This window comes from Strix uralensis, chromosome 5 (assembly GCF_047716275.1).
Source record: "Strix uralensis isolate ZFMK-TIS-50842 chromosome 5, bStrUra1, whole genome shotgun sequence".
Lineage (NCBI taxonomy): Eukaryota > Metazoa > Chordata > Aves > Strigiformes > Strigidae > Strix > Strix uralensis.
In genome coordinates, this window is record NC_133976.1 from 41,894,165 (window position 1) to 41,912,642 (window position 18,478).

Below are 18,478 nucleotides of genomic sequence, written 5' to 3' on the forward strand. Positions count from 1 at the left end.
TCCTGGGATGCATTTGATGTTGATATGTATAAGCATTTTCTCTTCCATTTTAAGCTGAGTGCCTGTCCATGCAGAGAGTCTGATAATTTGGTAATGAAAGTTCAGGCTGGGTCATGATAACCCTTAGCTAACTTTGAAGTCAGCAGCTTGGATAGTGCTACCAAAATGTAACTTTGCAGCATAGCTGGAAGTGGTTGGGTCTGGTGGTGTTCGCAGTATAAAACCAAGCTCTGGTATGAGGACACATATGATACAGATCGGTAAAAGCATGAATGGCTTGCGGAGAGTGAAGTAGGGAACAGTAATGCACTGATCTTCTAGTGCCAGAACTAGGGAGCAGCAGACAAAACCAGCAGACAGGCAGATGTTTGAAACAGGTATCTTCACACAACAGATCACTGAAGTGGGTAATGTGTTTTCATAAGGTGTTGCAAATATTAAACATTTATATGGGTTCAGAAAGCAGCTGGCCAAATTCACAGAAGGTAACTATTAAACACTAAGATACTAATCTACTCAGGATTCCTTGTGCCATGGAGTGCTGGATGATGGGAGAGCATACTGGGGAAGCACTGTATGCTTGTCCTGTTTTATGCCCTTTCTAGGTGTCTGTTACTGGTTATTGTTGAAAAGAGGATATCAGTATATGAGGCTGTTTGATGGGACCTGGTTCAGTAACTTTTTGCTCTTGTGCCTGTAGAAAGCGCACTCAGATTTTGGACAGCAATGTAGATTTACTGGAAGCATATTTTGATGCACACTGTCACTTAGGACTGCTTTTTGTGTAGTATGAATTCGGTAACACTCCTAGTTTGGTGTTATGTATATGGTCTCAATGCAACTTCATGAAGTAATGAAAAAATGGATGATCAAGTTGTATGGTATCAGGACTGTACTTGTATGTTGTATTTATCATTATATTTTCTTATTTCATTGTGAATGTTAGGATTCCTTTTGTTTTCCTTTGTGAGATAAACATGTTAGATTGGAGGATAATAAATTTTTAACCAAGTGACGAGCTGCACCTAAACCTCCTAATCTGTGTGTTGGGAGAAAAACCAAAAGAAAAGGGCAGAAGCATTTCATCTCTTTGCAGTCTTTCTGAATACAAAATGTAAAAGTCACATTTAATGGCTAATGGTAGATTGTTAAACAGGATTATTGCCTGGATGGAGTAAAGCCTCAGGCGTTCCACCCGTTTTATTTTGGTGTGTAATGATTCTGAAAGCAACTCTCAGAAGGACCAATATATGCAGCATTTTCTAGTACAGCTTAGAATGCACATATATATTTGTTGTTATTTATTTACCTTGTCCCACTTTTGTATATTCCTATTTTAGCTTTTTAATTTGCAGTTTAACTTCTTTAGCTTTGAAAGCTATTGAATATTTCACTGTGCCTTAAATGATTCTGTATTTTTAGACAAAATGGAAGCACAGTGTGCTATAGGTGCAGCATATATAATATTGTCTTTTTTCCAAGTTAGTCTCATGACATTGTTAAGACTCAGCACTGCATTTACAGAGTCAGTGTTCTCATTTAGCCTTCCTAGCTTGTGATTAAATGGGAGTTGCTGCTTGTTGTAGTATGAGTTGGCTGACAAAAGCTAAATCTGTCACAGGTGCTACAATTTGTGTATCAGAAAATTTGCTTTCCAAATACTAATTATTCCCAAAGTACCTTACTTCACACAAAGCACAGATAACAGAGTCAGCAAATTTGTCCCAGTTTTAGCATTGTGCTGTAAATTAGAGTTTGTCTCCTACCATTGTGTAAAGTGAAGGTGGTAGAAATTCAAATGCAGGAGAACCCATTGATTTACAACCTCTGATGTGTTTTTTCACAATCAAAATGCTTGAAATGTATGTTATTCAAATAATCATTGCTGAATTTGACTTCTGTAATTGAATGAGCTGTTGTCTAGGGACATAGGAGAGTGGAAAACTAACAGTGTTGTCTCTCCAGATATTAAAAATTGGAAGCGTTTTGTTCCTGAAAAGCACAGACCTAACCTGGTTATATGCTTAAACTATTAATTTGGGAAGTTAATTTAATAGGATGGTATCTTATCAGGAATTATCTTTCTGGTTGCTATGGGAGAAGAATGGACCCTCAGTCATTGAAACTGCAGCTGAATAAGTGAAAGCATTCAGTTTATGACCTCCTCAGACTCTGAGTCATGTATGTTGTGAAAACACACATGTAGGTACCTGTGCACAAGCACAGAGTTGGGCTCCTGTCACCCTTCTTCCACCGCTGCCTGTCGTGGAGAGCCTTTGTGATAACCTGTTACAGCTCTAGTTGCCAGTATGATGTATTTTGACATGTGTCAGGATCTCCCTAGATAAGAGTTTGTAGTTCAGGTAACCTATTGCTTAGTTAAATCTTTTGTAGCAAATGTAGCTGTCATTCGAGCGAGCAAATTTTTGACGCTAGACGCAGAATGACCTGCTAAAATAGCAACTGGAACTGTGTTTCAGCAGCTTCTTTTTTTTATTGCTGAGAATTACCTAGGAACCCCTTCTGGGATTAGACAAGCATTTTAAATGTATATTCAAAATATTTAGCTTATAGAGTGACTTACACAGAAAAGGAAGAGCACTGAATGCTGTAAATGAAATTTTTAGCAACAATTTTTGCATTGTAAACTAGCTTAAGAAACTGTTTATTTACTCCCTTAGGATGAGCATATTGTATATTTCTAGATTTCTGACAAATGCAAACATTGCTGTGATTTAACTTCTAATAGCGGTGATTCACAGCTCTAGTTATTTGGCTTGTGTATAGTAATACTGATTTGTATTTTTATTTTATTTCTGTAGGACTATTTAACCATTCACAAGTATGGCAATGCAGCCAGAAATGATCTCTGGAACACATTGTCAAAGGTAAAATGCTTTAATCTATTGCACTAAGGGAGAAGCAGGAATTTACTGTGGTATTTTTCTTGGTGAGGTTAGGAGTGAATAATGCATATTGAGATCTTCAGACCCCAGAGCAAATATAAAAATTGATGTAAAGAAATTCCATTTGAGTTAACCTAGTGGCAATTTTAAAATATGTTTTTTGCAGCATTTCTATTCTTTGTTATGTTAGAATATATTTCCTTGCTTGTGCTATGTCACTGATGTGTAGTAAAAGATGCTTAATGGAATCTGTTATCATTGACTTTAGTGGCAGCACGCTGAGGCCCATAAGCTGGAAAGCACATGAAAGTGCTGAGCTTTGGCATTTACATCAGGTGTGTTTGTGATTTTGTTTGGAGTTGTGATTTGTTTGAAGGACGAAACTATTAAACCTTTAAAGTTTGGTGTAAACAGAGAACTATTTACTGTAACATTTGGCATGCTGTAGAGGTTTATAGTTGCTATGTCCATGCTCCCTTTGGTTGCTGTGCCCAAGCTCAGTTTGAGTTTCTAGAGCTCGGTCCAGGGATCTATAAGGGCAGAGTATAATTTTCATAAAGTGAGCCAAGCATGCCTGAATTTCTCGCCTACAGAGCTAGTCTGGGCACTCTAGGATAAAAACAGAGTGCAAGCCAATGTAGAGTACAGTCAAGGAGTTTGGGCACAAGTACCAACTCAAGCCATGTGTAAACATGGTAATCTAGTTTTAACTACTGACACCAGAGCTGGGATTCAGCTGCAGGTCATGACATCTACATTTATCTAGACAAGCTGCTATATACATATAAACTAGGTGTCCAAGCTCCAAATGTTGTCAGTGTGAACTGTATTCAGTTGCCTGTTCATAGACATCCAACATTTACCTTAATTTATTTTATCCTACCTGGCTTCCATCTGCCACATAAGTATGTCTGCTGTAGGTCCACCAGTTCCACAAGGATGTCTTGAATATTTTAGGACATCTCATTTGACACTTTTGAACAGGAACAACTGGAGTCCCAGAAGTCTAGTCAATACAGATAGCCGAGCATCAAGAGCAATTCAGTTGGCTAGTTTATCACTGACTGTTGACTAGGGATTTGAGATAGTGCCAGATTAGGTGCAGTAGGATGTTCAAGACATTCAGGTGGGTTTAAGAGTGGCAGGTCAAGGTCACATGACATTAGTCACCTATGTGTGGGCAACTGAACTGAGTCTTATGTCTGTACTGACTGTTAAGGAGAGTTGAGACGTGTAACATACAGTCACGCTCTTAAATCTATGTCTTAATCTGAAATTGAATGCCACTGCAAAAGTCATTCTTGCTTCTCACCTGGTGTCTTCCTTTGTTGAAGCCTTTAGGACAGTTCTAGGTGATGGGAGGTCAGAGGGATGAACATAACCTTGAAAGAACAGCAGAACGCACAGCTAAGAAAATAGAACAAAAACGAGACTGTATTCTGGTCCATAACCTCTACGGTTATTCTGGATGTTCAAGTCTATTGTTAAGGCTAATAATTCTGTTTGCCTCACCTGTAAGCATGTTTGTTGCCAGCCACTTTGTTCCTAATGCATTGCAATTGCATCTTCAGTTCTGAAGACTTCTTGCTGGGTTCTGCTTGTATTCATCAGAGGTTGCTCAGTGTGTGATCTAGGACTGGTTGGCAACTAGGGATATTTCCGTTGCTGAAGAACTAATGATGCCTGTCATTCCTCTCATACCCACTCTCATCTCCCATGATGCCTTAGTATCTCTTTTTGTTTCAGATGAAAATCCACTTGTAAAACAGCATTTTTATTGATGGTATGAAATATGAACACATTAATCCTTCATGTGTTATGACAGGTGCAGTTTATGAAGCAGCTGGGGATATCTTTGTATACATGGCCTCACTTTGGACATGAGGGACAGTATTTTCAAATAACTAGTCATTTGATTTTCAGAACAGAGAAGCTCTCTACTTTTAGAAAACAAGCTCTAAGAATATGCCTTATTGTAGGTACCCTAGATCAACTAACATTGAGTCTTTTTTAACCTTAGCTGATCAAGAATATCATTTGGAGACAACCACCCAGTATTTCTGTGGCTCTTGTTAAAACCCTGTAAACCAGGTTGTTTCTTCTGTTACAGCAAAAGTGCATGAATGATGAGGGAAACAAGACTTTCTGACTGTCACTCTCCTCTCTGGCAAGATTGCTCAATGATTACTTCTAAGATATACAGAGACTGTGGGTTAAATTATGTAATGTGTGTGTACTGGGTATAAATGTGTGTGTGAGAATGTGTGATGGTTATTTAAACCTCTAATTAACGGTCTCTGGGACAAAAAAAAAAAAGAGTTTTATATGTTGGATGATGATACTGCTTCAACATATTGAAACTTTTCTTATTTCTTGAAGGCTTTAAAAAGGTTTGGAAAATCTGTAAATATCCAAGAAGTAATGGATCAGTGGACACTGCAGATGGGTTATCCTGTTATCACTATCTTGGGAAATGAAACTACGGACAATGTCATAGTGATCTCCCAAGAGCGGTTTGTTTATGATGGTGATGCTAAACCCAAGGATCCTGCCCGTGGAGACAACAGGTACTTACATTTCTCAATGAATATCTTTTAAGATGCTGTAGTTGTTTAAGTGCTTCAAGTATGTATTTTTATGAAGATGACTCTTTAGAAATCTCTGAGCTTTGCTTGGTATCAGTCATATGTGGTGACCCTTCCATATGAACTGTAGTAAAGATGAGACTAGTTAAAAGAACTGAAGAAAGTCATTAGGGTATAAAACAACCATTTGCATCCTGACAGTTCTCTCTGTGACTATATCTTATGTCTTACATCATACATCTGTTTCCTTTCCTCTTCTTTTGATTTTGTCACACTCCATGAAGTAATTTGGGATGTGGCTGGAAGGTCTGGTACTTCTTTTTAAGTAATTCTTTGGAATGGACTTCTCCATGCTCATACATTGAGTAGGCAGATGTAACCGTGTGTCAGATAGATACCTCTCTTGACTTGGGAAGCAGTCAAGAGCTGAACTGGGCCTCTGTACAAGGCAGGGGGTTCCAGCTGTTCCATTTTTTGAAGCCAGCTGAACTGGTCCTGTAGGGACTGTTACACTGGCTGAAATCAGCAGGCACTTACACATCTCTGCCCCTGCTCTTTTTCCACTTCTTAGATTGTTTTGTTCCTGCTCCCAGCTGACTCCACACATTTCCTTCATCCCAGAAATAAGCTGACATTCCTGTCTAATGCTGGGGAATCCTCATCTCATTGTTTAAAGCCGTTTTGACATCATATTTTAAGGCCAATAATACAGGGCTGATGCTAGAGAATTACAAGATAGCCTTAGAAGCTTCTGTGTTCATCTATTCATGATCAGCAGGAAAGAGTGCATGCTGTCAGCCTTGAGTACTCTATGTTTCTCCAGTAGATTTAAATCATTAAAAGGTAAAATTTAATAGCAAATTTCAATAGACACATCTAGAGCTTATAGAATATTCCTGTTGAGGAAGCCCTAAAACTATAGTTACATTTATTGGGAAACCTTTAGAAGTTTGTTATCCTTTTTTAGAACATGAATATTATAGAACTCAATCATGACACAGAGTAAATAGTTGTTTTTTCTGGCTGTATTGGAACAGTGTAGCAGAGTATTAAGCATCTGTTTAAGTTCTGGGCTGAAATTAGTTCCTTTGTGAAAAATAGATAAAACAAGTGATGTGGACTGTTGCAAGTGTTCATGACTCACAGTTCAGTGCAGCATGAGAGAGATTGTCCCCTATTCATTTGAAAATTTCTTTTGTGTAAGTATATATAGATGTAATGTAATGTGAGTAGATTTTACTACTCAGAAGAACAGAGATTAAAACAGAGATGTTAAGCTTTTAAGTATTGTAGAGACTTTCTTAAATAGATTTGCTAGGTACTCAGTATTGATTGTAGTAACTGCTGCTGTAATTCTTGAGTAAAGGCTACTGGGTGTGTAAGTGTTTGTAAGATGGAATATAAGGGTTGATGTGGTGGGTTGACCCCAACTGGACACTAGGTGCCCACCAAAGCTGCTCTATCACTTCCCCTCCTCAGCTGAATAGGGGAGAGAAAATATAACAAAAGGCTTGTGGGTGGAGATAAGGACAGGGAGATCACTCATCAATTACTGTCATGGGCAAAACAGACTCGACTTGGGGAAATTAGTTTAATTTTATTATCAATCAAAATCAGAGTAGGATAATGAGAAATAAAACCTAAATCTTAAAACACCTTCCCCCCCACTGCTCCCTTCTTCCCAGGCTTAACTTTAGTCCCATTTTCTCTACCTCCTTTCCCCAAGCGGTACAGGGGGATGGGGAATGGGGGTTGCGGTCAGTTCATCACCTGTTGTCTCTGCCACTCCCTCCTCCTCAGGGGGAGGACTCCTCACACTCTTCCCTGCTCCAGTGTGGGGTTCCTCCCATGGGAGACAGTCCTCCACAGACTTCTCCAACGTGAATCCTTCCCACGGGCTGCAGTTCTTCACGAACTGCTCCAGTGTGGGTCCCTTCCATGTGGTGCAGTCCCTCAGGCACAGACTTCTCCAGCATGGGTCCCCCTCGGGATCACAAGTCCTGCCAGCAAACCTGCTCCAGCGCAGGCTCTTCTCTCCACAGAGCCACAGGTCCTGCCAGGACCCTGCTCCAGCGTGGGCTTCCCATGGGGTCACAGCCTCCTGTGGGCATCCACCTGCTCCACTGTGGACCTCCATGGGCTGCAGGGGCACAGCCTGCCTCACCAGGGTCTTCACCATGGACTGCAGGGGAATCTCTGCTCCGATGCCTGGAGTACCTCCTCCCCCTCCTTCTCCCCCTTCCTCCTCCAAACCTTGGTTTCTGCAGAGTTGTTGCTCTCACATATTCTCAGTCCTCTCTTCTGGTTGCAATAGCTGTTATGCAGTTTTTTCCCCACTTCTTAAATACATTATCACAGAGGCGCTACTGCTGTTGCTGATGGGCTCAGCCTTGGCCAGTAGTGAGTGGGTCCGTCTTGGAGCTGGCTGGTATTGGCTCTGTTGGACATAGGGGAAGCTTCTAGCAGCTTCTCACAGAAGTCACCTCTGTAGCCCTCCCACTACCAAAACCTTGCCATGCAAGCCCAATACAGGTGAGAATTAGACTTAGTTTTATTTTCATATGTGACAGTAATTCAGAATTCAAACTGTATCTTGTGATATGTGGAAGGGTAGTGTTCTATACCAGCAGGGCAAGTTATGCTGGGTTTCTTAGGAGATTCTGTCTACAGATTTTATCAAAATTATAATTTTAAACATTGGAAATAAGATTTACATCTATAGTGAGCACAGAGAAAGAGATCAGCATGAGCCCTGCCAGGAATTTACTGTTGTAACAGGCAATAAAATACATATTATATATATATATCCTTTGGCAAGTCTCTTACCTGTTCTCTTCCCTCTTTGGATTTGGTTTTCTGTGTGTGTCCATGTCCTTTTAACCACAAATGAGAAGGAAGCTCCTTCCCTGAGGAAGGCTTTACAGATAGGATGTTTACTGCAGCCAGTTAGATGATGGAGCTAAACTGCTACTTCCCACTTGAACTTATTTGAAAGTCATGTTATGTAAGTATAAATACCAAAGAACAGGAACCGTATACATTTAGCAAAAGGTGAAACTTACCTATGCCATTCACCTTTCAAAAATCATCCACCAATTTATATTAAAGTTCTATGGCTTAGTTATAGTGTTTAGAGTGTTATAACAATGACTATGTAATTCATTGGTGCACTGCCCACAGGCACACGTGACTTGGTATGCACAATGGCTCTGTGTCATTAAATGTCCTTTTCCTACCATTAAATTAAGTAGAAAAACAAGACTGACATACTGAAAATAAATTTAATGTCTCTGTCAGCAATGGCCTAGATCTTTTTCAGGTTTTTTTGTGGTGTTTTTTTAATTGGAAAAGTCACTATTGCTTCAATTATTATGAAAGCCATAGACAGGGAAAATCACATTAATGTGATATCATTTGGTAATTCGTGATACATTAGCTTGGTTTTTAACATTGCAAGAGCTGAAGTTTGTATGACGTGATACAAAGGGGCCAGTTTTTGTACAAGTACACAAAGCGGGATGGTAACTGGAATGGAAACAACACGTTGACAGATGTTCAGAACTATTGCAAAATGCAGTGTTCTGGCTGATTCTGACCTGGCTTTGGTCAGGAAGTAGGCAAGGGTTTACTGATGTTCAGTGGAGCCTGATAGCACAGGTAGATGTTGTGGGAGGCACAGAGGTATATATATACACATATATAATGTCAGCCTGCAGGCTTTGGGGGTGTTATGTATCAGTGGCCTAATTCACAATCCAATAAAGTCAGTGCTCATCTCCCCTGCATGACCCATGAATTAGGCGTTGGACGCATGGCTCCCTGGGGAACCATAATGGACACTGTAAATAACAGGAAGCAAATGGTATTTATGCCACATTTGAGGCCATGCTCTTGCAGGGCAGGCAACATTGGCTTCCTTAGGGTGGTTTATCTATGGATTAATCGTGATGATCATTTTAAACACCATAAAGAGTAGAGCTGCACAAAACACAGAAAAATGTACAGGTCCAGGCCTTTCCAGGAGTTTATCATCTAAACAGACAACACGATATGCACTGGAAGGCTCCGGGGAATGCTCTTAAAGCATCCATCTGCCATATAGTCTTTAGTTATCCAGAGGTGGGGCTGTAGTTTGGCATGGCACAGCAATAAACGTCAGTTCTATTGCCTTCAGAGTGATGAAGAGTTTAAACTTCTGGTTCAGACCCTCTCTAGGCAAATTTAACTTTGCCTTCCTTTAGGAAGAGGCACTTCAGAGTAGGTCTTTCAGATGTATCTGCTGCATAATAAATGCAAATAAAGAGGCAACTGAATATTTCAGAACCATTCTAGTTTTATAAAATGTCTGTGCTTTTCTTTATGCTATGTATTTATGCAGCAATTAACTGTTAAAAATGAACTGTGAAGCAGCATATTTAATTTTTCTCTCTGAAATCATATAGAGGAATATAGAAGCAGCAAGCAGATTTTTCTAAGTGATAAATGTTACCAAGTGAAAATTGGTGATACCTTTGGCAGTGCTTTACTCCTAGTTCTCCCTAGTCCATGACTATAAGTGTCTTTAATTCTGCTGCAGAAGAGAATGATTACATAGAGTTGATTTTCACATCTCATGTACAGTTGGACTCCTCTAACTGCAGAAAAATGTGTTTCAAGGGCCATACATACATAAAGTGATTTGTTTGTGTGCACAGAATCGACTGTATGGCATGCAAGCTCTAACATTTGGCCTGAAATTATAGAAGTATACATTTCCACATCTTCGCAAACTGAACATAGATTATACTTGACACTTATGCCTTCACATGATCCATAGTTCTCATTTTATGAGAGAATAAAACTAACAGTGACAGACACCGTTTCTAGGAACGCCATTCCTCAGAAGGGCCAAAATCACCGGCTGTGATTTGAATGTCGAAGCCTGTGATTGGTACAATGTTTCAGTAGCAATTTCAGCTTATCCAAGCAAAAGTTTAGAACTCCTGTAATAACTGTATAATTCATATTCTTCCCCAAATAACAATCCTTTACTTATGTGTAGGTTCAATCCTGGACTCCTGTATACCCCTGTGAAAACGGATTATGCCCTTATATTATAAGGCTACAGGGGAGGAGGTGATATTCCATCTGTCAGGGTTCAGTGGGTTTCCCTGCTGACAGAGAAAATGATGATTTTAAGGCACCAGTCTCATCCATCATTACAAGAATGGCTCACAGATATGACAAGAAATCTTATGAAAAAGAATCTGTGGTCTAGACAATAAACTGATCAGTTTTGATGAAATCCATAAACCTTTTATATACTGTATTGAAGAGCAGACCAAAGCTTTCTGGTTATGGGTATAAGTTTTGCCTTTTAAAAATACACAGAGCTTGTCTCTTCAAAAGTGGAGAAATAACCTTTCCAATGTTATCGAAATAATTAAGTTCATGTTGCTGAGGTAATATTCACTTGTATACTGTTCTTATCATGCATGCAGTTTCTGTAGCTAATCTTTGCTTGTTCATGATAATACCCTAAAGGGAAATGTCTTGCTAGGCATTGAACACAGCTAGCTGTAAGGAAAGAAAAAAAAGGAAGAGGTAACAAATTGGGACATGGAGAGGGTATTCATACGTGCTGTAGTGTGGTAATCCTCTGTGCCTTTCTTCGCAGGGCTGGACTAGGGAAAATGGTCAAATGGTTCAAGCCAGAGACATGACCAGCTAAACTAGAGCTGTACAGACTCATGGGTCTAACGCCATGTAGTAATTACAACTGAAGGGCTTTACAATGGGCAGCAGAACTGCTCAGCAGTCACTCTGCTCCAAGATGAATGATTAACTGCAGAATTTTATTTCTCTTCAAGTCTCTTCTGAATTTCCTACACAAAGCTCATTTATTCAGGCTTTGCAGAAAAAGGGCTGTGCCTGTCCCTTTACTGATAATTATTTGAATAGTAAAAGTGTAGCTGTGTTTGGATATTGCTGTGTGTATTCTTACATATTTGCAAGACTTTATCACTTGAGCAGTGATGGGGAACTTACTCTGTCCACTTATCAGCTGAGGAGCTGGTTAAACACCAAAACAAAATGTTAGGAGCACAAGGGGAACACTAAGTATCTTTGAGATCATCTTAGGGCAATTGTGGAATCATGTAGCATATGTAGTATTAATTATGTAATAAAAAGGACCATAATATGGACAAACATTGTTCCATAAGCTGAGGAAAAAAGACTAACAAAATATAAATAGAAAAAGAAGTACTTACTTCCCTGTCTCTGGGAAATATCCACTAATCTTCCAGTTTCTTATGTCCTTTGAGTGTTTTCTTGTTATGTCTTTCATCTTTACTGTACCTGAAAGATTATGCTTATATCAGCATTTCTACTAGAAACAATTTTGTGTTGCTACCTAAGGAGTAGATATGATGCCCTGGTTCATCTTGACTGACCTGAGTGCCTCTAGATCAGCTATAGTAATGATGAAGGGAATGGGCTCAGGAAGGGGAAGGTACTGGTATTAGGCACAGAGGAAATGGAATTATCAGGAATGAGATTAAAAAATCAAGAATCCTTAGTGGAGCACAGAACTGTGCGTGAACACAGCCAGATATTGATTTAACCAGATTTTTTACTGGCCAAGCAGGGACTTGAAAATACTTGTTCTTGCAGAAGACTGAAAAAGTGTGGGGAGCTCCTTCTCTTTACATGTACACTGGTGTTTACTAGAGGACAGCTCTATGACACCAATAGATTTTGTCCTTCACTGTGGATAGGGACAGTCCTTAACCCCAGCAGCCTGAGAGAGGATGGTGCTGTGCAGAGTGCAGCTCCTCCGAGTGAGCAGGCAGAAGAGCTGCTTCTGCAAGTGACCTAGAGGAAGCCAGCCTGCCCTGGAGGGGCGCGGGCGGGAGGAGTGCCTTTGCTGTTGGATGCTGGTGTTTGCCAGCCCAATACTTGTGCTGTGCACTACCTGCTGCAATAAGATTTTTTTTTTGCTGTAGAAGCCACTAGAAAGTCCCCAGTCTTTTGTCTTGCCTTTCTATTTTTTCAAGGCTCTTCTGATTGTTGCATTAATATTAAATCAGAATAGGAAGTGCTCTTAAATTTGCTGCTGCATGTATCTGTGCTGATGTCCCTTCTGCAAGACACTGCTGCTAGCAAAGATTTCAGAAATGCCAATTGTAATTTAATACTTTATTTCCAAAACCACTCCACAGCTTCTGTTTGCGAGAAACGCTTCTCACTATGCAAAATTCCAGGATGTTGTGGCGTGCAGGATATCGGCAACTTTCAGTGTCAGAATTTGCAGAATGCTAAAGAAGACAAAATCGGTGTATTGTGTCATTGCTTTCTGTGTGGTGGCAGCACTCGTATCCTGACAGAAGTTAGGGTGACAGGAAAAAGCTGCTGCTGTATTTTATTATCACTGCAGACTGTGTCACTTTCCTCATCTTATTTGCTAATACTAGCTCTCAGGAATTGCTAGATACCCAAACTAGTTAATTAACTCTAATTAAATCAGTTTCATGGTGAGGGAAGGAGCATGTACTTGAGAACAGCACTATGTTTTAATTCAGAGTGAGCTGGGGAGGTGAAGAGGAGAATCAGGGCAGCAGTGCTGGTGGGGAGCTGCCTGAGACACAGGGGGAGGGAAAGAGAACACTGTGTGGCAGGGCGCAGACACGAGTGGGAGTGGGGAGCATTGAAGTTGTGTAGCTGGCATAGGCAAATACAGAGAACCAGGGAAATGGAGGTGGTGGTTAAGATGGGAGCTTTAGTGAAGTAAAGAGCAGATTGGGGAAAGCCCAAACAGCATTTCGCAGAGACAAGAGTAATGGGAGGGATGAAGGTGGATAAATAATATTTTGTCGGCTTTGTAAAAATCAGAGATGTTGATTCCCCACTCTAGATCAGAGGATGAAACTACTGATGAGCTTCCTTTTTTGACTTTTCTTTCTTTTACTTTCTTTTCCTTCTCTCTCTGTATGTGAGCCTTCACGCTCAATAGTAGCATCTCAGCTTTTATGGACAAATACTTTGGTGGGGGACTTTTTAGGGAAGTTTACCGAGGAAAGAGAAACTATCATAGGAACTATATTTTAATCTATCTTAAATTCACAATATTCTGAGGAAAAATCAAAACTGAACATTAGAATACACTGAAAAATGCTTGGCACTAGGTCTCTGAGAACATATTGGAGGATTGTAAGCAAACCTAAAATGCTACTCTTATTCCTAGTAGGGGGGGTCCCTTCTCAGCCCATAACACATCCTTCCACTCTGTTCAGAGAAATCTCAGGTCTGCACTCTGTAGTCAAGGGACTCTGCTCATGGGTAAAGAACAACACAGCGATGGGGTTTGCATGACCAGCACTCTGTGTGCAATTCTGCAAGAATGTTTTGCACTGGTGCAAGACAGAACAGAGAGTGCCGGAGAGATTAAGAGCCTTTGTTGGACAGTAAAGAGGCAGCTGTTAGAATAGGCGCTTAACACTGCTTAAATGCAGCGTCTTTCTATCCATCTCTGACTCAGCACCCAAAATTGCTTGTCACTTTGGAAAATGAAGCCTTTTGTGTTTTAGTGTAAAAAAGTAATGTTAGGCAGGGAGAAGAAAGCATGTACTGACAAAGAATTTGTAGTATTTGTTCTTTGCCCACAATATTTTTCTAAATTTAGTAAGGTACTCTGCTAGCACTGACACTGAAATGAATCAATTCTGGAGAGCCCCATAATATTTATAACCACCTGATTTATAATTTATTTTGGTATGAAATTTTAAGCTAAAATTACACAGAACTTTGTAGAAGATTTAGTAATCAGATAATTATAATCATATAATATTATTATCAGATAATGCAGGTTTTTTTCTTTTCAAATTGGGTTATTTAATTCAAATTAACATTTAAATTATCTTGTGTTCACCCTTAAAAAAGCAATCAGACCAAAGAAGAGTGAGGTTTATATGGGAGGGCTGAAGACATACAGCTGTTTTCTAACAGAATATGTGTGCTGTCATTTTAAGGCAGTCCCAAAGTGCAGAGCCACACATGGGCTCTTTCATGCTGTTGCTGCTGTTACAGTACCGAAGCCTTTTCCTATGGCTAGACTTTGTGGTTTCATTGCATTGGTAAGGGCATTATATTTGGCATAAGACTCCTGAAGAATGTAAATTGTTGAAAATTTACATTGCTTATTGCTGAAAATTTATTCCAAAAAAATTTACATTACTTATTGCTGAAAATTATTGCAAAGATTGTTGTAAAATCCAGGAAGAATTAGGACTACGGCTGAGTGAAGGAAAACCACAAAATCCCCATCTGTAATACATTGCTGTTAAACATGTTAATCACTGTTCTGACTACAGATGATGTATAGTGTCAGTGATTGTATTAAAATACATGCCTCTCAAATACATTCCAGCAATACTGTATTGGCACTGAAAATATTTTTCCCTCCATAGCTTTGTATTTTAGATACTTAGAAAAAGCCCAAATGGCCCATGATCTATCCTAGAAATAGTTGTTCTTAGAAGCAACTATCAACCCTTATTTTAGAATATACCAATATGATTGTCTTTTTTAAGATGAGTTTCTAAATGAAAACATACATGATAGACATATAAAATTAGCAACTGTATTGAGGCAGAACTGCAAATAAAGAGGCTTACCATCAGAAGCAAGTCATCTCAGAAGTGCTAGCATCTTTCAAGACTAGAATATAAGCTTCCTAGTCACCCTGTTATGCAATCCTAAATATTTCTCCAAACTATAAGATTATCCGTAGTTCCCTCCATGTGTGCAGCCAAGCATAATTTGTATTCAGAATTATAATAGGCCCACAATTCCAAATACCTTCCAAATCTCCAAGTTTTGCTTCCCTCTGAAATGTATGTTAGCTATACATCCAATCAGAGCCTTTGAAAACCTCAGAGTGGATAAATTTTAGTGGTTAAAAGGCAAGACTGCTCTACAAATTGATTTCTGTTAATCTGTGAGGCATCTATTAAGTTCACTTTGATTAAAAACTTGCAGCACTCTTCAAAGACTGACACCTCAGGTGTGTAGCCCATTCAGATCCGCCAGGTGGTCAAGCCATTCTCTTCCTAGCAGCACCTATCAAGAGCTGACCCCATTGGGTTGTTTTGGTTGGTAGGTTGCTCTAACTAAAAAGTGAAATTCTTCTATAGGCGAGTCATTAGTGAGAAAGAAGAAACTGATACGAAAAGCTCAGTTAGGTTTTGACACTGTTTGGTATAGATGGTAACATGAAGACCATTAATTTCTGAGTAACGTGAGCCTCAGTTGCAGTTTTGTCTGCTTAGACAATACTGCATGTGTATTACATGGCACCCTAACTCCATTATGTCTGGACTCATGGATGAAAAAAATACAGTCTTTATTGCAGTCAGATAGAGCTCCGTAAGGACTGTGGTGGAGCACTGTTTAATTCACAGAGTCCACCAAAGTCTAAATTCTTACCTTGCTTTTGTAAAGGGGCTGGAAATGCCTCTGCCCAGCACAGCCCGGAATGATCTTGAAGTAAACACTTTCACAGTCTTTTTCTTTCAATGTTTTTCTACTTGGTCATGTAGTTACTGTTACTAACTTCTCTGTCCCTTTTTTTGCCTTAGCTTACTTTTTTCTTGTTGGACAGTCTGTTAGTTTTGGGTGAGGGCAGAACACCTGGAACCCTAGGATCCCAACCTTAGCACCATTTCCTTTCCTCATTTTGCTCAAGTCCAACAAACCCTTGTTATGCATCCCACAATTAATGTGGTGTGGCACACTTACTGTGTCCTGCTCTCTTCATTTCCTCACTGCAGACAGTGCTGCAGTCAGAAATTGTCTGTCTGCAGAACTTGTGGAAGTCCTGTCCAATTCAGACACCAGCAGGCCTTCTCTAGTTAATAAAACCTAAGTGCTGTCCTTTCTGAATTCAAGTTTGCTATCTGCAACTTCTTACTTGATTAAAAAGTTTGCTATTGTCTGCTTTTTCATCTCACTTGTAGGGGAATCCAACTTAATCAGTTACCTTTACCAGGTTTTTCACCTGTTTCTCATTGTTGCTTGCACTAAACTTCTTGTTCTCACTCTGAACATAGGAATTAAGATCACACTGGGCATATGCAGATGACCAATTAATACCTGCAAGCTGTGCTCAGTTTATCTCAGTTATTTCAAATTGTTCTCCTTTATCCATTTTTCATCTTGTATTTGTCTTTGCTACGAAGGTAGTGAAATCTTCCTTTCCTATCTGCCATCTTCTATGCTGACAGAGTACAAGGAATCCCTTGACATCCTGGCTCAGCGTAGAAGGTGTAATACTTGTGAGAGTGGGAATAACGTCTTCTTCTGTTGTGTTGTGCCTCTGGGCACAGCCTACAATCACTTTACTGGCACATATTAAAACTAATGAAATCTCTGTGTTCTTCAGTCTTGCGAGAATGATATTCATAACATGAATATATTGTCATCTTCTTATCCATTAAACAGAACTAACACTTTGTAGAATCACACTTAATAAAAGTATGAGATTTCCTGTGATACTCATGTGAGCTTCCCCTGGAACCTGAAATATTCTTTACTGAATGAGATACTGTACTATCTAATAACCTGGGAAAATCTCTATGATGCTTTTAAATTACCTTTCCCAACACAATCTCTCTAGAAAGTGTGGCTTACAAAATTTTACCCTGGTACTGCTGAGTTCTGCTTCATGTAGAATCTCTTTCTGTAGTAGGAAGCTCTAAAAGTTGTGCTGTTCAACAACTTCCACTTGTTTCCCACTGACCACCTTATGTCTACTTGTGCTCTCAGACTCAGAGTAAATGCTTCCAGGTATCATAGCAGCAAGGCTAGTAATTTTGTAGACAAGTTGAATACGCTTTCAGGTTTTCCATTAGCAATTTATCTTTGAACATTCCACTATCTTAATATTCAAAATTCAGTGAAAACAAAGGCCTTCTTTTGCCTTGCTAACAGAAATTGCAGTTGTCTTGGCAAGGAGAAGAAAGAAGAGATTTCTCTTCCTGCTATACTGATTTAATGTCAAAACTTCACACTATCCTTTAGTTAGTTCATGTTATCAACTTTCTGTGCCCTTTATTTATAATAGGCTTTAAGGTTATTAGCCAGAAACGTTTGCAGCCGTGCAGCTAAAGGCTTCTTTTACTGACCACTATTTGTATATGTTTCTGCAGATCAGCCAAGTATGCAACTGAAGTAAAAATAAAAGTCTTTAATTCTTAGTTATTTCATTCTGTAAGACTTAGTTGCTTTCCAAAAGGTCACATTTCTCATTACTTTGCTTTCATGTTCTTTTGTCTCTAAAATCCCAACAACATGAGTTCATGCAGATGGCTCATAACAAGGTATTCCCTTGGTAGGAAATGCCCCTGTTAGCATCCTAACCTAATCAGAGAATCATCGCTGTTGGCAAGGGTCACACTCGGAAGGTGTCTTCTCCTCAGGCTGAGCGCTGCTCACCCAAGCATACCTCCCTGTGTACATGAAATTTCACCATTCTCTCTCTGGAGAGCTGAGAATGGGAAACTAATGCCAAGGAATCCTTGCTCCCTGTTTCTCAGCTTCAACCACTCTGGATGTACCAGACTTTTATCTTTAACTGAAGAGACAGAGTTGGCATTTTGGATATTAAGTTCTGGTGGTTAAAACAAGGTGGCAGGTGTCTTAACCAGTCAGTTTTACTCTTGGATTTTCTTTTTCTTTTTTACTCTTAAATTATTTTTATGCCTCACTTTATCTCTGTGTTAAATAGCTTTAATCATATCATTCAGTGATATGAAGTCTTAGATTTTTATGTTCTCAAAATACTTTACAAAGATTAGTAAGTGTTACAGATGAGCAAGAAATGGATTCCCATCCCACAGAAATTTTCAACATATCAAAACATTTGCCTGTACTGAATCAGGACAAAAATCAAAGCAAAAATTGGGGAAAAATTGGTTTAGAACTTTCATTTCAATTCTGTAATTTCAGTAC

At 39.4% G+C, this 18,478-nt stretch overlaps 1 protein-coding gene across 1 annotated transcript in view; it reads left to right on the forward strand.

The window, feature by feature from the left end:
* TRHDE (thyrotropin releasing hormone degrading enzyme) overlaps positions 1 to 18,478 on the forward strand; it is a 225,038-nt gene that overhangs the window by 138,688 nt on the left and 67,872 nt on the right. Inside the window, exons 8-9 of the mRNA XM_074870583.1 lie at positions 2,823 to 2,888; positions 5,286 to 5,473. Coding sequence (XP_074726684.1) covers positions 2,823 to 2,888; positions 5,286 to 5,473 — 254 coding nt within the window. The remainder of the gene's footprint in view (positions 1 to 2,822; positions 2,889 to 5,285; positions 5,474 to 18,478) is intronic.